We start from the raw sequence: 23,311 nt of genomic DNA, 5'->3' as shown, positions 1-23,311 counted from the left end.
CTTTGAATTAAGGTGTTGGTGAAGAATATTGAATATACCATGGACTGCCAGAAGAATAAACAAATCTGTCTTGCAAGTACAGCCACCTACTTTGGACATGTTATCAGGAGGGGCCATCCCTAGAGAAGGACATCATGCTTGGTAAAGTAGTTGTTGTTGTTAGGTGCCATCAAGTTGGTTCCAACTCGTAGCTACACTACGTACAGCAGAATAAAACACTGCCTGGTCCTTCGCCATTCTCACGATCGTTACTATGCTTGAGCCCATCATTGCAGCCACTGTGTCAACCCATCCAAGCAGAGAGTCAGTGAAAAAGAGGAAAATCTTCAACGAGAGGGACAGCATCTAACAATCCGTACAGAAGCAGATTGCCAGGCCTTTCTTTCACGGTGCCGATGGGCGGGCTCGAATCACCAGCCTTTCAGTTCATAGTTGAATGCAAACTGTACCACCCAGAGACCTTAAAAGCCAGAAAGAAAATGTTTTATGCTTTGTCAGCCATACAATTTCTGCCACAGCTTCTCAAATCAGCCCTTGTAAAAGCAGCCGTTAAAAAAAAAAAAAAAAAGTTACCTTTGAATTGACTACAACTAATGGTGACCTCATTTGCATCAGAGTGAACTGTGGGTTTTCAGTGGCTGGGTTTTCAGATGTAGATTGCCAGGCCTTTCTTTTGAGGAACCTCTGGGTGTACTGGAACCTCCAGCCTTTCGTGTAGCAGCTGAGCGTGTTAACTTTTTGCACCACCCAGGGGCTCCAAAAAATGAAAGCTGAGAATAAGATATATTGTGTTATGGGCCCAAAGCCACAGAGTGTACCCACAATGCCAGGCACAAAGTCAAGAGGCCCACCCAGGAAAGCGACAGGGCTGGTGAGGCCCAGTGGAAACAGCACAGTGTGCTAAGTGATGAGGGGCAGGGGGTGGGGGTCTGCATTCTGCCTACTTTTGCTTATGTTTGAAATCCCTCATAATAAAAAGTTAGGAGAAAACCAGCCACATATTAACCAGGGATTGAGTCCCTAAAATCTCTGTAAGAGTTCTTAATTTTATAAGTGCTTCCTATATGTCTTGTGTGTCTTGTGTCACTGGAAACAAAAACTTGGTATCCAATTGTGAGAATTTTTGTTTCTTTATGTTGAGGTGTAGTCCATACTGAAGGCTGGGGTCTTTGATCTTCATCAGTAAGTGCTTCAAGTCCTCTTCATTTTCAGTAAGCAAGGTTGTGTCCTCTGCATAACACAGGTTGTTAATGAGTCTTCCTCCAATCCTGATGCCCCATTCTTCTTCTTATAGTCCAGCCTCTCGGATTATTCGCTCAGCATACAGATTGAATAGGTATGGTGAAAGAACACAACCCTGACGTACAACTTTCCTGACTTTAAACCACACATTATCCCCTTGTTCTGTTTGAACAACTGCCTCTTGATCTATGTACAGGTTTCTCATGAGCACAATTAAGTGTTCTGGAATTCCCATTCTTCGCAATGTTATCCATAATTTGTTATGATCCACACAGTATTAAACAACGCAGGAAGCATCAAAAGAAGATGGAAGGAATACACAGAGTCATTATACCAAAAAGAATTAGTTGATGTTCAACCATTTCAAGGGGTAGCATATGATCAGGAACTGATGGTACTGAAGGAAGAAGTTCAAGCTGCTCTGAAGGCATTGGCGAAAAACAAGGCTCCAGGAATTGATGGAATATCAATTGAGATGTTACAACAAACAGATGCAGCGCTGGAGGTGCTCACTCGTCTATGCCAAGAAATATGGAAGACAGCTTCCTGGCCAAATGACTGGAAGAGATCCATATTTATGCCTATTCCCAGGAAAGGTGATCCAACCAAATGCGGAAATTTTCAAACTGTATCATTAAAATCACATGCAAGCAAAATTTTGCTGAAGATCATTCAAAAGCGGCTGCAGCAGTATATCGACAGGGAACTGCCAGAAGTTCAGGCTGGTTTCAGAAGAGGACGTGGAACCAGGGATATCATTGCTGATGTCAGATGGATCCTGGCTGAAAGCAGAGAATACCAGAAGGATGTTTACCTGTGTTTTATTGACTATGCAAAGGCATTCGACTGTGTGGATCATAACAAATTATGGATAACACTGTGAAGAATGGGAATTCCAGAACACTCATGAGGAACCTGTACATATTGTTATAATACTCCCTGCAGACTATCTAATCAGGAATTTGGTCTAACTATACGAACAGATGAGTTCTTAATCCTGAAATCCCACTCAGGTCAGGTTTTCTGTTCTCTTCGTTTGAATAAGAAAGATAAGAATGGGCACCAGAACATCGTTGCATTTTATCAGTTGAGCACCTAGAGGAGAGGGTGGCAAGTTTTCTGTGTAAAGGACCAGAGAGAGAATACCAGGCTTTGACAGCTATACAGTCTTTGCTGCAACTAGCTGACCATCGTAGCGCAAGTGCAAACATAAACAGACAAGCAGTTTCCAATCAAACTTCAGTTAGAAAAGCAAGCGGTGGTCCACATTCGGCCTGTGGGCTGTCGTTTACCAATCCCTGGTAGAGCAGGGAGTATTTAGTAAAATAAAATGTTGACCAGGCTAATAACTAGTCCAATTAACCATGGTTCCCCCTGCATTCCAGAAGCAATGGGTCTAACATCAAAAGAAGCGAGTGGGTAGTGAGGTGGTCATGACAATTCAGGACCAAAGGTGTAAGTTGTCTACAGTGGCCTCACCACCAAGGGGTGGTAGACAGGGCACAGAGGGCACTGGAGAGGGGGAGACAAGGAAATGGTCCCGTAGGAATCTCGGGGTTCAGAAAGGAAAATTCCATTTTCCCTGTTAGGTATTTGAGATACAAGAACTCTGGGTTGACTTGGTGTATTCAAAGTGCCTTGGACAATCTAATCAATTCCATTTTTGAGTTGCTACTAAGTGCAACCAGCACCCACTCGTCAGTGTGTTGTACTGTGGTGGCTTGTGTGTTGCTGTGATGATGGAAGCTATGCCACCAGTATTTCAAATACCAGCAGGGTCACCCATGGTGGACAGGTTTCAGCAGAGCTTCCAGACTAAGACAGACTAGGAAGAAGGGCCTGGAGATCCACTTCTGAAAATCAGCCAATGAAAATCCTATAGAACACAACAGAACATTGTCTGATATAGTGCTGGAGGATGAGCCCCCTAGGCTGGAAGGCACTCAAACCACACGGTGGCTGCAACAATAGACTCAAACATTTTGTCATGTTGTACGTAAAGCCAAACCAAACCTGTTGCCATTGAGTCAATTCCGACTCATAGCAACCCTATAGGACAGAGTAGAACTCCCCCATGGAGTTTCTAAGGAGTGCCTGGCGGATTTGAACTGCCGACCTTTAGGTTAGCAGCCGTACCACTTAACCACTATGCCACCAGGGTTTCCATAGGGTCACCATAAGTCAGAGCCAACTCCATGGCAGCAACAACTATGTAGAAACTCAAAGCCATCACGAAGTAAAGAAATGAATAAAATTTTTGAACCTGCCTCAGAAAGATTCTCACCTAGAAAAATGGGGTGAAAACAAAAGGCTTGAAGGCTGAGGTGTCCCTTCACTCCATTAATCATAAGACTGCCCAATGGCCTCTGCTCGGGCCAGCTTAAATAACCAGAGCCCTGGTGGCACACAGTTCAGCACTCGGCTACTAACCGGAAGGTTGGCAGTTCAAACCCACCAGCCACTCCGCAGGAGAAAAGACCTGGCGATCTGTTTTTGTAGAGATGACAGCCTAGGAAACCCTGCGGACCAGCTCTACTCTGTCATTCAGGGTTTTTATGAGCTGGAATCGACTTCACGGCACACAGCAACAACAATGGATAGCTCTCAGCCATGTAAGAAGCATCCCATCAGCTAAGAAATCACTTCCTTTTGTGGTTTGGGGTTTGTTTTTCTTCTTAAGGAGAAGACTGAGAAGAAAAAATATAAGACAAAAGCACATACAAATTTTCTATCTGGGAATAAATGTAATTTCGTAAGACACCCCCACATGCAAGTTCCACCAGTACCATGATGTCTTTAGTCCTCAGGAAGCTACCATACACACATACACGGGGTGCTCTTCTATTTGTAACTTATAGATGGGTTTTCGCAGAACCATCCCTGTTGAATTCATCTGCTGCATTGCAGGGGCTGAGGGTCTTCAGTGAGCAAAGATGTAGAGAGGAGACAGGGCAGGGCAGTGAGACCGAGTCATCTGGTCACTGGCCCCTATCTCATTCATGAGCCCCCACTGTTTCAAGCCCACACAGCCAGTCCAGTGCTGTGAGGACAAACCGCCGTGATCAGACCTACCAGATCCCGGCTGCCCACCAGAAGGATGACACTCTGAAAGTCACCTGAAGAATTGAACCATGCTTACTGTGGCAAGCTGTTTTCTCTCATAATTATTAAACCCAGTAATCATCCTGGTTAGTTCTGTAAAGGATCACTAAGGCAGTTATCAGAGGTTCAGAGTCCCTGGTGGCACCAACAGTTAAACACACTCAGTTGCTAACTGAAAGGTCAGGGGTTTGAGTCTACCCAGAGGCACCTCTGAAGAAAGGCCTAGTAATCAACTTCCGAAAAACCAGCCATGGAAAACCCCATGGAGCACGGTTCTACTCTGACACACGCGGGGTCACCATGAGTCAGAAACAACTCTAGGGCAACTGGTTTGGTTTTGGTTTTTATATTAAGGTTCAGTCTTCCTAAATTATTTCTCTTCCCTAGTTATTAACAACAGAGGGAAGGTCAGAAGTAGATTAGTTATCAAAAAAAAAAAAAAATCAAAAAACCCATTGCCATCAAGTTGATTCCAGTTCATAGTGGCCCTATAGGACAGAGTAGAACTGCCCTATAGGGTTTCCAGGGAGTGGCTGGTAGATTCGAACTGCTGATCCTTTGGTTAGCAGCCCAGCTCTTAAATACTGCATCACCAAGGCTCCAAGATTGTTTATATATTACATTTAACTATTTTTAAACTTGAAAAAGTGTTATTACTAAAAATACTACTATTATGATCTTTGTAAAATGTCATGGTTGTGAAATAAAAAAATCAAAATATGTGCCCTGACAGCAAGGAGCCAGAAGAGGGCACTGTCTTTACATGCTTGTTGTCAGCTGCAGCCCAGTCCTTTCCGGCTCATGGCAACCCCATGTGTGCTTAAAAACGCTTAGCAGACAACGAAATAGCAAGGATCAGTTTTTCAGTCTTAGTTTTCTAGTCATTAGTTGTCTTAAAAATTTCCATCATAGTGCCGGCCTGACTGGGAACACAACAGAAAATCCTTGACGGAGCAGAAGAACAGCAGGATGCAGACCTCAAATTCTAGCAAAAAGACCAGACTTGATGGTCTGACAGACCGGAGGGACACCCCAGAAGTCTTGGCCCCCGGACCCTCTGTTAGCCCAAAACTAAAACCATTCCCGAAGCCAACTCTTCAGACAAAGATTAGACTGGACTATAAGACATACAATGACACTGGCAAGGACTATGCTTCTTAGCTCAAGTAGACACATGAGACTATGTGGGCAGCTCCTGTCTGGAGGCGAGATGAGAAGGCAGAGGGGGACAGGAGCTGGTTGAATGGACACAGGAAATACAGGGTGGAGAGAAGGAGTGTGCTGTCACATTGTGGGGAGGGCAACTAGGGTCACATAACAATGTGTGTATAACTTTTTGTATGAGAAACTGACTTGAATTGTAAACTTTTAAAGCACAATAAAAAAGAAAAACTTTCCACTGTAATTGTTTACTGACTTTGCTACTTTACCAGCGGCTCACAAACTTAATGGTGCATGAGGAGACCATTCGGGAACTTGTTAAATACACACTCTTGGGCCCTACCCATCCCCACTGAATCAGAATCTCTGAGTGAGAGCAGGGACTGTGAATCTGAGGCAGCTCACAGCTGCTCCGGAGCCACATCGTAACACCTCTGCGTGGGAATGGCCAAGTGCCAGTTGACGGAGATGACAATGCCGGAGTGTCCTGGGGACCTTCCCAAAGAGACCCTGGAAAGCCTGATTCTGAAGGTCTGAGCCTTTTGATAATTCTGACGCACCACACATGAGCTGCGTATGAGGAATTATCTTAACGTGACAAAACTAAATATGGAATTATTAAACCTTAGGGGGAAAAAAGCCAATCTACAATCAGAAAAATATCTTTTAAAGTAAACCAAAATGTTTAAAGTACTTTTTTTGCACCATCTTCTGAAAAATAAGGAATTGGAACCTTTTTTTTTTCTAATGGCTGGAAATGTAACACAACAAATATTACCACAATTGATATCTATTATGCCTCATTAGATGATAATTTATACCTTGTGTGCTTTCAAGGAACTTCTAGGGGCAACTATCTGACAGGGCACATCTCCAGTAGTACTATTTACATAGAAAAAGTAAAAGTATATAAAAGAGAAACTGAGTGAGACAGAGCAGTGTTTCCTGGACCCGAACACTAAATGTAGCTGTAGGTTTCCAGATGCCAAAAAGGAAAATAAGTCTACTTCTTCATTTTCAGGTGTCTCCCTGGTGCTAATCTCTGACTCTGGGCTCTACTCTATAGCACATCAGTTTTTATCTCCAAACAACCCTGTCCTCCCTCAGTTCCATCACTCCATTGCTCATTTATTGTAGCTCCTGCCCTCAATGAATTAATAACCTGGTTAGGCCAGAACCGCCAAGAGTAGTGGGTGGACAGGAACAGCGTTCATGTTGGTCCTATGGGATAGAAGCCCCTGGCTGTGCCACATCAGTGGCCCTAGGTGACAGGCCCATGGGAAAGGGATGGCCATGTAACAAATCCAAAAACCCAATGGCGTTGAGTCGATTTTGACTCATAGCAACCCTGTAGGGTTTCCAAGGCTGTGAATCTTTACAGAACCAGACTACTGCATCTTTCTGCTGTGGAGCAGCTGGTGGGTTCAAACCGTCGACCTGTCAGTTAGCAGTCAACCGCTTTAACCACTGAGCCACCAGGGCTCCTTGTAACAGATGGTACTGGAGACCTTGACCACTGGGAGAAAAAAATAAAATTAGATCAGGCCTCTTGATGAATTGTGAAGAGATAAATATAAATAATGCCATAACATTAGAAGAAAATAAATGTGGATATTTAGCTGATCTCTGGATATGGAAGGATTCTCTAAGCATAATAGCAAAGGGAGAAATTGTACAGGAAAAGGTAGATTTGACTACAAACTTCTGTATGTCAAAAACCATAAAACTTAAAACAAACTTGTTGTTAGGTGTGTCAAGTAGATTTTGACTCATTGTCACCCCATGTGACAAAGTAGAACTGCCCCTTAGGGTTTTCTAGGATGTAATCTTTATGGGAAGGACTCCCAGTGGTGCAGTGGTTAAGCGCTTGGCTGCTAACTGAAAAATTAGCAGTTCAAACCCGCCAGCTGCTCTGTAGGAAAAAAAAAATGTGGCAGTCTGCTTCTGTAATGATTTACAGCCTTGGAGGCCCTACGGGGAACTTCTACCATGTCCTGTAGAGTCGCTGTGAGTCAGAATCAAGTTGACAGCAATGGGTTTTAATAGGAATCCTTACGGGAGCAGATCACCAGGTCTTTCTCCCCGGGAGCTGCTGGGTGGGTTCAAACCATCAACCTTTCAGTTAGCGGCAGGTGCTTAACTGTTGCAACTAACATGACTGGAAAGGGCTAATACCCACAAAACCCACTGCCGTTGAGTCGATTCTGACTCATAGCGACCCTATAGGACAGAGTAGAACTGTCCCATAGAGTTTCCAAGGAGCGTCTTGTGGACTCGAACTGCCAACCTTTTGGTTAGCAGCCATAGCACTTAACCACTACGCCACCAGAGTTTCCGGAAAGGGCTAATAGTAATAAAATACAAAGAACATCTACAGAAGGTAAAGAAGTGGACACTATTCAGTCCCCTTAATAATCAGTTAAAATTAAAACAATGAGAAACCATTTTGGCCTACCAATGTGGTTTTACCGAATGGACAAAATTTGTTGTTATTGCTTTTTAACGATAGTTCCTACCGGTAATTCCTACTGAAAATCCCTAATTCCTTTCTGGATGGGATGTTTCTAACCTTTCAGTGTGTCATTCTGTTCTTAGAAACTCTCAGAGATGTCCCAAAGAATTAATTATCAACAAGGATATTCATTGCACTATTATTTATCATTTTAATAATATTATACATTCTGAAAAACGAAATAGAAAGACTGGAAACCTTAAGTATCCAACAATAGTAGTCTGGTTAAGCAAAATGATGACACGTTCAAGTGACAGAATGAGATAGAGTCATCAGGAAAAAAATGAAGAAAACATTCCTTATAAATGATTAAATGAAGAAACACCCGTCGTATTTTTACAAATAACATGTGTGTTATACATTTTTTGGCCAACTGTGCAACCCCCTTGCACATTATCTCCTAGGTGCTCTGTGCACATTATATGTGTGGGCGTGTTATTTATGAAAATACTGTATATAAAATTGTACATACAGTTTAATCTGAATTATGTAAACATACTAGTTTCAATCATGAAATTGCCTCTATTCAATTATTTTTTCCCAAAAATGTCATTTTCTTATGGTCCAACCTAAATATTTTTAAAAATACGTATGTGTATGTGTACATAGGGCCCTGGTGGTGTTTTTGGCTGCTAACCAAAAAGTCAGCAGTTCAAATCCACCAGGAGCTCCTTGGAAACCCTATGAAACAGTTCTACTCTGCCCTACAGGGTCACTATGAGTTGGAATCGCCTTGATAGCCACGGGTTTGGTTTTGGTTTTCGTATGTGTATATATGTAAGTACACAGATACATATACGCACAAAAGAACTGAAATGATATATAACAAAAAGTCAACAATAATTCTCTAGGTGAAGCTACTGTACTTTTACTGTTACTCTTTATACTTTTGTTCATGTTCCAATTTTTGAAATGAATGCATATTACTTTTATATTCAAAACAAAATAGCGAATGTAATTTGAAATTATGTTTCAAGTGATAGACCTTAATATGGGCCAGAGAACATTGAGAAGAGAATCCCATACGCCGGTAGGAGAGGGCAAACAAGCACAAACTTCCCAAAAGCCTTTCAAATGTCCACACTTTTGACCAGTGATTCTTCCTCTAAGAACCTCTCTGAAGGAAATAACCAGAGATCCCAAGACACCTCACAAGGTGTTCATCACAGAGTTATCTGTAATATGAAAAATTGAATACAACTACATACTAACAATAGGGAATAGGTTAGAGAACTGGCTAATAAATTGCAGGGCACACATTTTTATGCAGCCGTCAATACATTTTGGAAGAAGTTTTAATGGTACAGGGAAGTATTCATGCTAAATTGAATTGTAAAAGCAGGATAGAAACTATATACAAGATCTGATTATAAATATGTTTTCAAAAAAACCAAACCCATTGCCGTCGAGTCAATTCCGACTCATAGGGACCCAATAGGACAGGGTAGAGCTGCCCCATAGGACTTCCAAGGAGCCCCTGGTGGATTCGAACTGCCAACCTTTTGGTTAGCAGCCATAGCTCTTAACCACTATGCAACCAGGGTTTCCTAAATAAGTTTTAGAAATTGATAAATCTGCATGTGCACACACATACGCATGTGATGACCTGGAAGGATATATATTAAAATTAGCTATATATTTTCTAATTAGAGAAGTTATGCATCTTCACTGCAGAATACTTGGAAAATAAAATTCACAGTAGTTTTGGCTATTGGCATGATTTTTACTTTCTTCCATATACTGTTCTGTGTTTCCCAAATGTTCTGCACTGAGGATGCATTACTTCTATAATCAGAAAACATATAACTCATTTAAGATTAAAGAAAGCTCCATCTCTTCACAGAATGGAGAATGGAATACAGGGTGAGGCAAATGGAGCCAGCAGAGACCAGTTACAAGCTGCTGCAATGGAAGTGAGATTGAAGGGGAGGAGGGATTTGAAAGATTTGGGGGATAGAACTCTCAGGATTTGGTGACTGATTGGATATGGGGTGGGGATGATGAAGAGGGAAGAGTCATGTATGAGTATCAGGTTGCGAATTGGGACGTGGAATGAGAGTTGTTGCCTTTTTCCCCAGATATGGAATACAGGATGTGGTAACCAGCCTCCAAGATGGCTGCCAATGATTCCTGCCTTATGGTATTCACACCCTTGTGTTGCCCCCTCCAACCCTCAATAGGGCTGACCTGTGTAACCAATAGGATATAGCAGAAATGAAAGAGTGTGCCTTCTGAAACTAAGTCATAAAAGATATTGCAGGCTCTTTCTCAGACTACTTGGAAGCTAGCCGCCATGTTTTAAGGACACTCAAGCAGCGCTATGGGGAGTTCACATGGCGAGGAATTGCGGCCTCCTGCCAACAAACAGCAGATCCTCCAGGCCAATCAAGACTTCTGTTGAAGATAGAAACCATGTAAAATAATTACGTGAATTCTTTGAAGCCAGTAAGTTTTATGGCTTAACTAGTACATAGAAAGAGGTGTAGATGTGAGATGTCATGTACCCCTTTTATAATTTAAACCACCATATATCTCTTCTAGCTTCCACTTAGTATGTAGAAAGCTAGAAAAAGCCTTGCTCCCATCATCACAACAAAAACACTAGATAATATGCAAAATCACAATTTTTGTTGAACACATCCAAGAGCTGAGGTTGCACCTGGTTCCCTATTGTTGTTGTTTCAAGACTGTAGCCTTTTGGAAGCAGATCGCCAGGCTTTACTTCCCAGGTGTCTCTGGGTGAGTTTGAACCGCCAACCTTTCAGTGAGTAGTCCACTGCTCAACTATTTGCACCACCTAGGGACCACCAATAGGGGGTGCTATAGAGAGACCAGAAGACAGAAGGAGGGAGAAGGGGTTTGCTCCTTCCACTTGCATGCTATCCTCTCAGGTCCAGCTCAGTAATGGCTCTTGGGGTGGTGTTTGCTTCCTGCAGTTACTATCTCTGTGTCCCCTCAATGTTCCCTTTTTGCCTTCCAGTCCTCTGGTAAAAGATTACAGCCTGGACACCCTATGGGGCAGTTCTACTCTGTCACATGTCATTATCAGTCAGAATCAACTTGACCACACCTAACAACAACCAACTCCCTAAATTAAATTTTTTTTTGTTAAAATCGTCATGCGGTTTCTATCACATGAAATTGAAGTGCTTAGCTTACGCAGCACACAAATTTCAGTCCAACTCATCAGTTATTGTATCAGGGTCTCTTTTAGACAGACTTCCTGCCTATACGTAACACCTTTGTCTCATCACCATCACACCCCACCCTGCCCTGTGGTCGGCTCACAGTACTGCTTGCGTTCACAGTACATTTCTTGATATCTCCACACCTTGTAAACATAACTTCACCAAAATGAAACACTTCAGTATTTGGGGAAAAGTGGAGGGAAGGAGGGAAGAAATTTTTTGTGTTGTTGTTGGTATTGATTTTTGGCTTATTTTTTTATTCCTTGAGAGGAACAATAAAAAAATAATTAAATATTAAATTAAATTAAAAAATAAAAAGAACGAAAAAAAGAATGATTTATGCTTAGGCTGGTTTTCATTACTCTAGAAACTTCTAGAAAGCTACTGGACAAGAAGAGACCCTTCCGGAGGTCAGTATCATCTCTTTCCAACCTCCCTTTTATCTGAAGTCAGTCAGGATAACTGACTCCCTCCTACTCATTTGGAAGAGGAAGAGGTGGTGAAAAGATGGCAAAATGGTAACACACACACACACACACACACACACACACACACACACGTTCTGGCCTGAAAATCAATTTACCTAACTGAAAAATTGATAATAAAACATCCAATGATGTGTGTAAAAAATCCGGTGAGGAAAATGTCCTGAGTTGGTGACCCCTACAGTCTTGTCGTTTATGAACTCAGAACTGAAGTGAAAAAAATCAGCATCTATGAGCCGCCTGAAGAAGGCCCCAGCCTCCCACACACAAAAAAGTCTTTTAAAAAAAGCAATAAAACTTAGAGAAAGGCCATATGCTGCTATTGCTGAATATGTACCTAGTCCCTGGGTGGTGCAAACAGTGCTCTTTGCTGTTATTCGAAAGGTTGGAGGTTCAAGTCCACCCCAAGGCATCTCAGAAGAAAGCCCTGGCCATCTACTTTCAGAATATCAGCCACTGAAAACCCTACGGAGCACCGTTCTGCTCTGACACACGTGGGGTCACCGTGAGTCGGAGCTGATTGGAATGCAACTGGATTATCAGCACTTGAGTGAATGCCTTCCTTTACTTACCAAGAATTCTCGGTAGAGGCTGACTGGCTTATTTCTACCTCAAATTGCCACTGTTCACAGAACACCTGTGTTTTGAGCCACCTCACTCCCTCTAAGTCAACCTGTGGTCCAGGTTTACCTTGCTTGCAGGCCCTGCTAGCACGTATCAGAGGAGATTTGTGCCGTCGTGTGACCCTACAGACGACTTGGCTCATGTAGCAGGCAGGCGCCACTTGATTTTAATGCAGCGCCTGTCCGTCCGTCTCCAGCATCTGGTCAGTTATGCTGTATCTCTTTACCGCTCGTGCCCTCTGACATGGCACCTTTGTAACCAGGCACCGTTCCTTCTCCCCATGGCTTTGTGGTCCAGCCACCATCACACTGATGCATTACCCTCTGCCAGTGTGTAGATGAACTTCGTGGTGTACAGGCCGATACACACCTCCCCTCACACAATCCCAGCACGTGCTCACCCAGACTCATCCCCACCTGCCAAAGTCTGACAACACCACGTGCCAGTCTTCATTACTCATTCAATGGTTATTTTGGACAAGTTTTACTAGCAAGGTGTTGTGCTTGGTGCTGTGAGGAACAGAACAAGCTTTTAAAAGCACAATTCCTGCTTAGAGAGAGAGAGAAGCACACAAAGCATCGTGTAAGGTGCTTTGCAACACTTCAGGAACAGCTGGACGTCACTATGAGCTGGACTGCACCGAAATGGGTTTGGTTTTGTTTAATGAACAAACCAGAAGAGAAAAAAATAGAATCTATGTACCACCCAAGGAAAAGCCCAGCTCTGCCACCCCGCCACAAAGTCTTTTTAAAAATCAAAAGGAAACAATAAAACATAAAGACCCTATGCTGCCATTGCTGTGCCTAGGTCATGTATTCTAAAGCCTCCACCAGGGTTTCAGAGGAGGGAGAAATCACACGCAGAAGCAGGGAATTAAGGAAACTTCCTGGAGTGTGCAGAGCCCTGGTGGTGTAGTGGTTAAGAGATTGGCTGCTAACCAAAAGGTTGGCGGTTTGAATCCACCAGATGCTCCTTGGAAGCCCTATAGGGCAGTTCTACTCCGTCCTATAGGGTAGCTATGAGTCAGAATCGACAGCAATGGGTTCTCCTGGAGCTCGGTTCCTGGCAGATGTAACACCCAGAGGTGAGGGAGGGGCTGAGCTACTGAGTCCTGTAAGGTTTCTAGAATCACAATTCTTAACCCCAAGCGTCTGAAAACTAGGAATGCATCCTTTTGCTTCAAAAAAATGTTAAGAACATTTAGTCAGTTGCAAAAAGGACAAATACTGTATGATCTCACTTACATGAAATAAGCAAATCTATAGAAACCAAAGGTTATTAGTGGTCACCAGGAGTGGGAGGGAGGGGGAAGGGGGAATCATAGCTTAGGGGGCAGTGAGTTCAAGTTCACAGTGGTGGAATAATTTGGAAAAAGAGATCAAGGCCGGCTGTACAACTTGAAGAGTGTAACCAATGTCACTGAATTGTGCATGCAGAAACTGTCTGGTTGGGGAATGTTTTGTTGTGTGTATTTTCATCACAATTAAAAAAAAAAAACTTTTTAAAATAAGAGCATTTACCTTCGGTTGGAAATTTCTTGGCTCGTTCCTCAAAGAACCATTGTCCACTTTTTATTTTCACGTTTCTGAAAAGCAAGCAGATCGAGAGGTTATGAATTGTGCTGTATTGTGCTCCTGGGAGCTAAGTAAGAAATGTCACAAAATATTGGTCTCAGAGTGGGCTGTCTCATTAGGGGAGAGTAATTGGGAGTGTGTAGCAAGGTGTATATGGGTTTTTGTGTGAGAGACTGACTTGATTTGTAAACTTTCACTTAAAGCACAATAAAAATTATTTAAAAATATATATATTGGTCTCAGAAGGGACTTCAGAGCTCAATGTTCTGGCCCAAACCCCTAATCTTATAGACTTTCCATAGAGGTTAAGTGATTTGACTAGCTAGCAGCAACGCTCGCAGTTAATGGCATCAGATTAACTGATCTGTGGTGCAGCAAAGCTGGGCGGCTCCTGCCTCCCTTCATTTTACTGTGTATTTAATCTGTATATGCAACGTATACGTATTAACACATGCATGTGCCCAGCACGTGGTAAGTACATAATGTTTTCTGAATAAATATACAAAGTGAAACAAAAATGCCATCAAAACCATCAGTGTGTCATGTTAATGGTGGAAAGTGGTGGCAGGAAAGATAAACTACAGAAAAATTCCATCCTCTCTCTATTGGGCCAAGCATGTTAACCGTTTGCACCACCCTGGGGCAATTGTCTTTTACAACCATCTAGTCATCTAATTTAATCCCAATTAATTATTTGTGAAGTTTATACAAGAGCTAATTTGGCATGTAGAGATTCGGGTGCAAACTCACAGGTCTCTCGGGCTTAAAACAAAACCCCAAAACTTGTTGCTGTCGAGTTGATTTTGACTCATAGTGACCCTATAAAACCAAAAAACTAAACCCGTTGCTGTCAAGTCTATTCCAACTCATAGAAATCCTATATTGAACCTATAGGACAGAGTAGAACTGCCCCATAGGGTTTCCAAGGACTGCCTGGTGGATTCAAAGTGCTGACCTTTTGGTTAGCAGCCATAGTTCTTAATCACTACGCCACCAGGGTTTCCAGTGACTCTACAGGACAGAGTAAAACCGCAGGGTTTCCAAGGCTATAATCTCTACGGGAGCAGACTGCCACATCTTTCTCCCACATAGCAGCTGGTGGGTTTGGACTGCCAACCTTTCAATTAGCAGCTAAAGACTTGACCATTGCACTACCAAGGCTCCTTTACACCATCAGTGCTCTTTCTCCTGGGTTTACCTGTGACTAAAGAATGGAAGGGTAAGGATCCCACAATCTAAACCCTGTGACAACCAGCCCTTTCTGCATTCAAGGCTGTTCTCTTCGAGTGCTAGACTTGAGCTGGGCATATAAGTGCTGTTTGTAGAACCAGTCATTTCATAAGCAATTATTCCATGTGACCTTTTGTCACAACCCCCTGTCTACAACAGTCCCAAATTTCAAAAAAGAACCATTTATTGCTCTTATTGACCAAGATTCAGGTGAGTCAATCCTGCAGCGGGGTCCCGTGCAGTATCTCTGTCCTGGTTAGGGCAAAACAGGGCAGCCATGACTCAGTGACCAATGGAAACATTTATTATTTCTCCCCAGATGATTAAAGCAGCATTTGTCTATTAAAGCTTGTTGGAATGTTTTATCAGCTCAGCGATAGGTTAATGCTTTTAGATTTTTCAGAATCATGACTTGCTTCTTTAAAAGTGTCTCAATCAATTGATTGAAAAGCCAGCAGTACTGAAGAGGACAGGACGTAGACCTGAGTCAGGGTCTGACCTCCTACTAACTAAGCAATTCCCTACTTGTGAATAATTATAGATGCCAAGCACTTGGTGTATTTGTTGTTGTTGTTAGTTGCCGTCCAGTTGGCTCCAATTCACAGCAAACTTATGTATGACAGAAGGAAACGTCGTCTGATCCTGTGCCATTTTCATGGTCTTTGATATACCTGGTGTATACCCATTGCCGTTGAGTTAATTCCAACTCATAGTGACCCTATAAGACAGAACTGAACTTCCCCATAGGGTTTCCAAGGAGCAGCTCGTGGATTTGAACTGCCAACCTTTTGGTTAACAGCCTGAGTTCTTAACCACTGGACCACCAGGGCTCCATCTGGTGTATAGATGTCACTTAATACAGTTTTGGAAGTTTCAGCGTCAACTTTCATGGCCTTGAACCTTGCTAATGTTGTCATTTCACTAGCGGGAGAGAAATAACTGTTGAAACTCACTTTGCAAATTCTAGCATACAAATGTTCAATAACCAGAAGAATGAGGGGCCCTAACAGAAAGATACGGTTCACCTCATTACTATCACCACACAGTAAGCCAAATACACCTGTTGGGATGCATTTTTATTTCACGTCTAAACTATTCACATCTGCAAGTGGTTAAGCTATCGCATCCGAGCTTCCTGCTCCAAGAAGAGTGAGCATGATGTCCCCAGCATTCCCTGATGTATTTGCACCGTTCATCCAAAAAGAGATGGGAAATTGGTCTACAGAGTCAGAATTCTCTGAATGTCTAAAGAAGCTCATCTCTCATGAAAGTCTGCTCTCCAACCAGTGCCCTGGTGGCCAGGGGGCCTTGAGAGGGGCCTCCTGGTTCATTAGACGCCGAGCCGTAAGATCTCCAGATAGAGAAGCAGAACGCTGTAAAATCAAGGTCAGCCTAATTTCTTTGTGCTAGGTTGCCCAACCGCTTGGTCATTCGCAGTTAAAACCGTCCTATGCATTGAACATTTTCTTACTTCAAATAGTCTTGCATTTAAGATGGTTCAAATTTATAAACAAAACAGTGGGTTTTTCCACTAGCTCTGTTGATCTGATCTCAACGTTCTTAACAGGAAAAGAAAGCCAACCACTGTGATTAAATCCTAGGTGATGATGAGAGCAGTCAGAGAACCAAGATGAAGATAAAGAAATGATTTTATCAAGCTGCAGGCAACACTTCTTGCAAAACATGAATAAACCTCCTTTACCTAAACTATGGTGCTGTACTTAGGACCCCAGGTACAAATATGTGTGTGTTGGTGACAGATGAGGGAGTCCTTAGGTGATACAAATGGTTAAGTACATGGCAACCAACCAAAAGGTAGGCAGTTCAAGTCCACCCAGAGATGCCTTGAAAGACAGGTCTGGTGATCAACTTCTGAACAACTGGCCACAGAAAATGCCATGAGGCTGTCCTACTCTGCATACACGGGGTTGCCATGAGTTGGAATCATACTTACAACAAGAATCTAATAACCTATATATATGCATATGTCAGAAATCCTGGTGGTATAGTGGTTAAGTGCTATGGCTGTTAACCAAGAGGTCGGCAGTTCAAATCCGTCAGGCTGTCCTTGGAAACTCTATGAGGCAGTTCTACTCTGTCCTATAGGTTTGCTATGAGTCGGAATCAACTCGACAGCAGTGGGTTTGGTTTTTTGGTTTACGTATATATACAAAACTTTGACAACTTAACAACAACAAAAAAAAACCCAATCATAAAATGGGCAAAGGACTTGAATAGACATTTCACCAAAGAGGATATTAAATGGCCACCAAACACATGAAAAAATGCTCAGTGTCATTAGCCAACAGAGATGCAAATCAAAACCACAATGAGGTATCATTTCTGTCTTAGTCATCTAGTGCTGCTACAACAGAAATAACACAGAGGATGGCTTTAACAAAGACAAGTTTGTTCTCTCACAGTCCAGTAGGCTAGTAGTAGTGCAAATTCAGGGTGTAAGCTCCAGCGGAAGGCTTTCTTCTCTCTGGAGAGAAGGTCATTGTCATCAATCTTCCCCTGGTCTAGGAGTTTCTCAGCTCAGGGACCCTGGGTCCAAAGGATGCACTATTCTCCTGGCTCTTGCTTCTGGGTGATATGAGATCCTCCTGTCTCTCTGCTGGCTTCTCTCTTTTATATCTCAATAAAGATTGGCTTAGAACACCAACGACACTAGGTAATTACGAGCCCAAGAGATAGAAAGGGCCACATAAACCAGAGACTACATCAGCCTGAGATCAGAAGAGCTAGATGGTGCCCGGCTACAACCGATGACTGCCCTAACAGTGAACACAACAGAGAACCCCTGAGAAAGCAGGAGAGCAGTGGGATGCAGACCCAAATTCTCGTAAAAAGACCAGACTTAATGGTCTGACTGAGAGTGGAAGGACCCTGGTGGTGATGGCCCCCAGACCTTCTGTTGGCCCAGGACAGGAACCATTCCTGAAGCCAACTCTTCAGACATGGATTGGACTGGACAATGGGTTGGAGAGGGATGCTGGTGAGGAGTGAGCTTCTTGGATCAGGTGGATGCTTGAAACTATGTTGGCATCTCCTGCCTGGAAGGGAGATGAGAGGGTGGAGGCGGTTAGAAGTTGGTGAAATGGACAGGAAAAGAGAGAGTGGAGGGAGGGAGCGGGCTGTCTTATTAGGGGGAGAGTAATTGGGAGTGTGTAGCAAGGTGTATATGGGTTTTTGTGTGAGAGGCTGACTTGATTTGTAAACTTTCACTTAAATCACAATAAAAATTAAAAAAAAAAGATTGGCTCAAGACACAATCTAATCTTGTAGATCTCATCAGCATAACTGCTACTAATTCCATCTCATTAACATCGTCGTGATAGGATTTGCAACACATAGGAAAATCACACCAGATGACAACGTGGTGAACAATCACACAGTACTGGGAATCGTGGCTTAGCCAAATTGATACATATATTTTTGGGGGACACAATTCAATCTATGACACCCTCCCACTAGGATGGCTAGCCCTGGTGATAGAGTGGTTAAGAGCTACAGGGGCTAACCAAAAAGTCAGCAATTGGAATCCACCATTCACTCCTTGGAAACCCTATGAGGCAGTTCTACTCTGTCCAATAGGGTCTTTATGAGTTAGAATCAACTTGACAGAAACAAGTTTGGTTTTTCTGTTTGTTTGTTTAGGACAGCTTAGATTAAAAAAAAAAAACAGAAAATAAATGTTGGTGAGGATGTTGGGGAAACTGGAACCCTTATCCACTGCTGGTGGGAATGCAAAATGGTACAGCCGTTGTGGAAAACAGTGTAGCAGAACTGTCATATGACACAGCAATTCCACTCCTAGGTATATATTTAAAAGATTTAAAAGCAGAGACTCAAAAAGAGACTTGTATACCAATATTCACTGCAACACTATTCACAATAGCCAAAAGGTGGAAACAACCTAAATTCCCATCAACAGATGAGTAGATAAACAAAGTTTGGTACATACTTACAATGGCATAGTACTCAGCCAGTAGGAGAAATGAAGTCTTGATACATGCTACAGTACAGATGGAGCTTGAAGACATTATGCTGAGTGAAATAAGCCAGTCACAAAAGGACAAATATTGTATGACCTCACTTATGTGAAAAGACAAGAAAAGGCAAATGTATAGAGACAAAAGTTTATTAGAGGTTACCAGGGGAGGAAGGGAGGGGGGAAAGGGGTGTTAACAGTGATGGAAAAATTGCATCGATTAAGGGTATTGCACAGCTGATTATTGTAATCGCTGTCAACAAGTTGTACACCTGTAAAACACTGAATTAGCAAAGGTGTGTGATATAGATATTTTCAACAATGACAAAAAGAAAAAAAAAAAGAGTAGCTACTGAGGCTGCTTATGTACAACCAAACACCTCATGGGATTTTGTTCCTTGGTTCGGAGGTTTAGGGTCATTGTTTCATGGGACATCCCAGTTAATTGGCCTAATAACGTATTTAGTGCTTCTGTTCTACCTCCTGGGAACCCTGGTGGCGTAGTGGTTAAGTGCGACGGCTGCTAACCATAAAGGTTGGCAGTTCGAATCTGCCAGGCACTCCTTGGAAACTCTATGGGCCGGTTCTATCCTGTCCTATAGGGCCTCTATGAGTCGGAATTGACTCAGTGGCAGTGGGTTTGGTTTTTTTGGTTTGGTTCTACCTCCTAGTTTGTTGCGTAGTGCCTGGAGTCTTAAAAGCTTACATGCAGCCGTCCAAAGCACAACAACTGATCTGTATTCACCTAAAGCAACAGAGAAAGCAGAGTCGGGAATAGGAAGAGGATACAGATGTGTGGCTAATTGCCTCCATGAACAACTGCCTCCTTTGCCATGAGACCAGAAGAACTGAATGGTGCCCTGCTACCATTACTGAGCATTTTGATCAAAGATTCCATAGAAGAATCCTGATCAAAAGGGGGAAAATACAGAACATAATTTCAAATCCTCATAGACTCTAGACTTTTTGGAGCCATGGAGGGTGGATGAATCCCTAAAACTACAGTTCTGAGGTAATCTTTAAACCTTAAACCAAAAACATCCCCTGAAGTCATCTTAAAACTGAACAATATTTTAGCTTAACTAATAAAAAAGACCTGCCTTGAGCATTATGCTTTTTTAAGAACTATCTACATGGGATCAACAACGGCAAGTCGAAAGATAAGACAGGAACCTTAGGGCGTAGTGAGTTTATGCTACTGTGGGAGGAGCAGCTCAGGAAAGGAGGGTGAGAATGGGTGCACAACTCAAAGAATGTAATCAATGTCACTAAATTGTACATGTTGTTGTTGTCGTTAGGTGCCGTCGAGTCGGTTCTGACTCATAGCAACCCTGTGTACAACTAAATGAAACACTGCCGGGTCATTGTTAAGCTTGAGCTCATTGCTGCAGCACACTATTAAACTACCAATGGGTCAAGGAAGAACCCTGTCCACCGTGGGTGACCCTGCTGGTGGTTGAGATACCGGTGGCATAGCTTCCAGCATCACAGCAACACGCAAGCCACCACCACAGTATGACAAACTGACAGATGTGTGGGGAGACTGTATATGTGGAAACTGTTGAATTGGTATGCGTTTTTTTATGTATAATCTCAACAACAACAAAATAAATAAAACTTAGGAAAAAAAAAAGGGTGGGTGTTACGCCCCAGAATTTTTAATACCCAGTGAAGTCATTATTCATGAATGAAAGCTACTGGAAAGCATCCTCAAATCTGCAAAGGCTTAGAAATATGCTACCCACATGCGCTTCTGGGGAAGAAAAATATCTTTGCAGAAGTACTTGAGTTGACTGAAAAATGAGCCAACATAAGGGACTTGTGAATTGCAAACTCGTGGTCTCAAAGGTCAGCAATAAGCATCGGAATTGGTTAGAATACACATTCGGTGTCATACCTGCTGTGTCATTATAAAACAGTGCAGATGACAAAAATAATGATTGAAGGCGATCCTACATAATAGAAAACTTAATAATTCGTGAGAATATAAATATTTCAAAATGATGGACCAAATGAATAAAATTAGTTACTAAAACAATTTCACTGGAATCACACCACAAAGTGCCCTTACTGGCTGTTAAACTGTGTTTGAAGGGTCACGTGTCCACTTGCTTGTGTTTTATCATAATCTCCTGAACCTTACTCCAGTAGTAAATTTTTACACTCAATAAATATTTATAAATCCTTTTCAAAATCTACTTGTCCACACCAACTCTTTAAGAATGGCCAGCCAGCCCTCCCCATTTTATGAATGCCATTGACATATAACTCCTGCCCTGCCTTTTCTGCCAAACTACACCCATAGTTTCCATTTTCTACTCTTCGATTCTCTTTTTAAAAGTTCCCAGGCATCTTCCTGCCAAACCCAGTTAGCTTTCCCTATTCACTCACTGGGCTAAAGGGCCTCGTCCTTCACTCCCAGCTCTAATATTCTACAGGTTATGGACTGAAGTCTCCTGAACCGCTACCTCCTTTTTCTCACCGTAGAGTCGCTGGATGGCACAAATGCTTAAGTGCTGGGTCACCAACTGAAAAGGCTGGAGGTTCAAGTCCAACCAGAGTCAGCTTGGAAGACAGTCTGGCATTCTACTTCCAAAAACTCAGCCACTGAAAAACCTGTGGAGTACAGTTCTACTCTGACACACATGCGGTCACCATGAGTTGGTCTCCACTCAACAATTGGTTTGGTTTATTTTTGGTTTTCTCCCCTCAATCTGCCATCATTCCTAACTCATGCAGCTAAGACAGTCTTTCTCTGAGCATCCTCACTGCCTGTGAGGCCCACGCTCTCCCATAACTTTAACCACTGACATGCCTCTCACCTGTCCTCCACTATTTTGTCCCATTTACAGGGTAACTCAAAGTGAGACCTCCTGTTCCCTCTCATGTCAAACTCAAGAGATCCACAATGGGATTAATTTTCTTCCCAGAACCATGTCCAAGTCACTCAAGCTAAGTGTTATTAATTGAACTGTGTCCCCCCAAAATGTGTATTAACTTGCCTAGGCCATGATTCTCAGTATTGTGTGGTTGTCCACCATTTTGTCATCTGATGTGATTTTCCTACGTGTTGTAAATCCTACCTCTATGATGTTAATGAGGCAGGATTAGAAGCAGCTATGTTAATGAGGTGGGACTCAATTTACAAAATTAGGTTTTGTCTTAAGCCGATCTCTTTCGCGATATGAAAGAGAAAATCCATCGGAGAGACAGAGGGACCACCTATCATCAAGAACAAAAATCAGAAGAATAGTGAGTTTCTTTAGGCCTGTGGTCCCTGTGCCAATTTTCCCCCTAAACCAGGGGAAAATTGATGACAAGGACCTTCCACCAGAGCTAACAGAGAGAGAAACCCTTCCCCTGGAGCTGGCGCCCTGAATTCGGACTTCTAGCCTCTTAGACTGTGAGAGAATAAACTTTTGTTTGTTAAAGCCATCCACTTGTGGTATTTCTGTTATAGCAGCACTAGATGACTCAGACACTAAAAATCTAGGAACCATTTTCATTCTTCGCTCCCTTTAATCTCTTGGCACCAAGTTCTGCCATTCCTTTTTTGAAATGTCTCTTGTGTTCTCTCCATCACCATAGCAACCAGTCTTCTCACATCATGCCTTATCCTCCTCGCTCTTTTATCCCCGTCTCTTCTGCCTGCGAACAGTGCAGGCTCAGGGCGTGCCTTCTGCTGGCCAAGAGCAGATATCAAACCCCAGCTCCTGTTGCCTTGAGTTCAGACTCTTCTGAGAGGCCTTGTCTCTCAGCAGGCAGGAGAGGGCAGAAATTAAGAATGCAGCCACCGGACTCTGGAAACCTGTGTTCTAGTCCTGACTCTGTTTATTACTGACCACAGGGCCTTGAGCAAACAATCTTATATCTCTAATTCTCCATTTCCTCATCCGCAAAACGAGGATAATAGTTATTACCAGTCACTGTCGATTCGATTCCCACTCACGGCAACCGACCCCATGTGTGTCGGAGCGAAACAATGCTCCACAGGGTTTTCAATTGCTGTGACCTTTCAGAAGCAGGCTGACAGGCCTTTCTTCCAAGGTGCCTCTGGGTGGACTTGAACCACCAACCTTTCAGTTAGTATCTGAGTACTTTAATATTTCCACCACCTAAGAGGCCTAACAACCGACTGACCCTATGTGTGTCGGAGAAGAACAGTGCTCCATGGGGTTTTCAGTGGCTGATATTTCAGA

At 42.8% G+C, this 23,311-nt stretch overlaps 1 protein-coding gene across 8 annotated transcripts in view; it reads right to left on the bottom strand.

The window, feature by feature from the left end:
- SYTL3 (synaptotagmin like 3) overlaps nucleotides 1-23,311 on the bottom strand; it is a 113,057-nt gene that overhangs the window by 68,866 nt on the left and 20,880 nt on the right. For 5 of the 8 annotated variants that reach the window (XM_064292838.1, XM_064292832.1, XM_064292845.1 and 2 more), the window contains exon 5: nucleotides 13,835-13,899. In XM_064292838.1, the coding sequence (XP_064148908.1) occupies nucleotides 13,835-13,899 (65 nt within the window). The other 3 variants (XM_064292848.1, XM_064292853.1, XM_064292859.1) reach the window with 2 other exon arrangements.

This window comes from Loxodonta africana, chromosome 1, assembly GCF_030014295.1.
Source record: "Loxodonta africana isolate mLoxAfr1 chromosome 1, mLoxAfr1.hap2, whole genome shotgun sequence".
Taxonomy (NCBI): Eukaryota; Metazoa; Chordata; class Mammalia; order Proboscidea; family Elephantidae; genus Loxodonta; species Loxodonta africana.
Note: the sequence above shows the minus strand (reverse complement) of the source record. Positions and strands in the feature narration are given on the sequence as shown.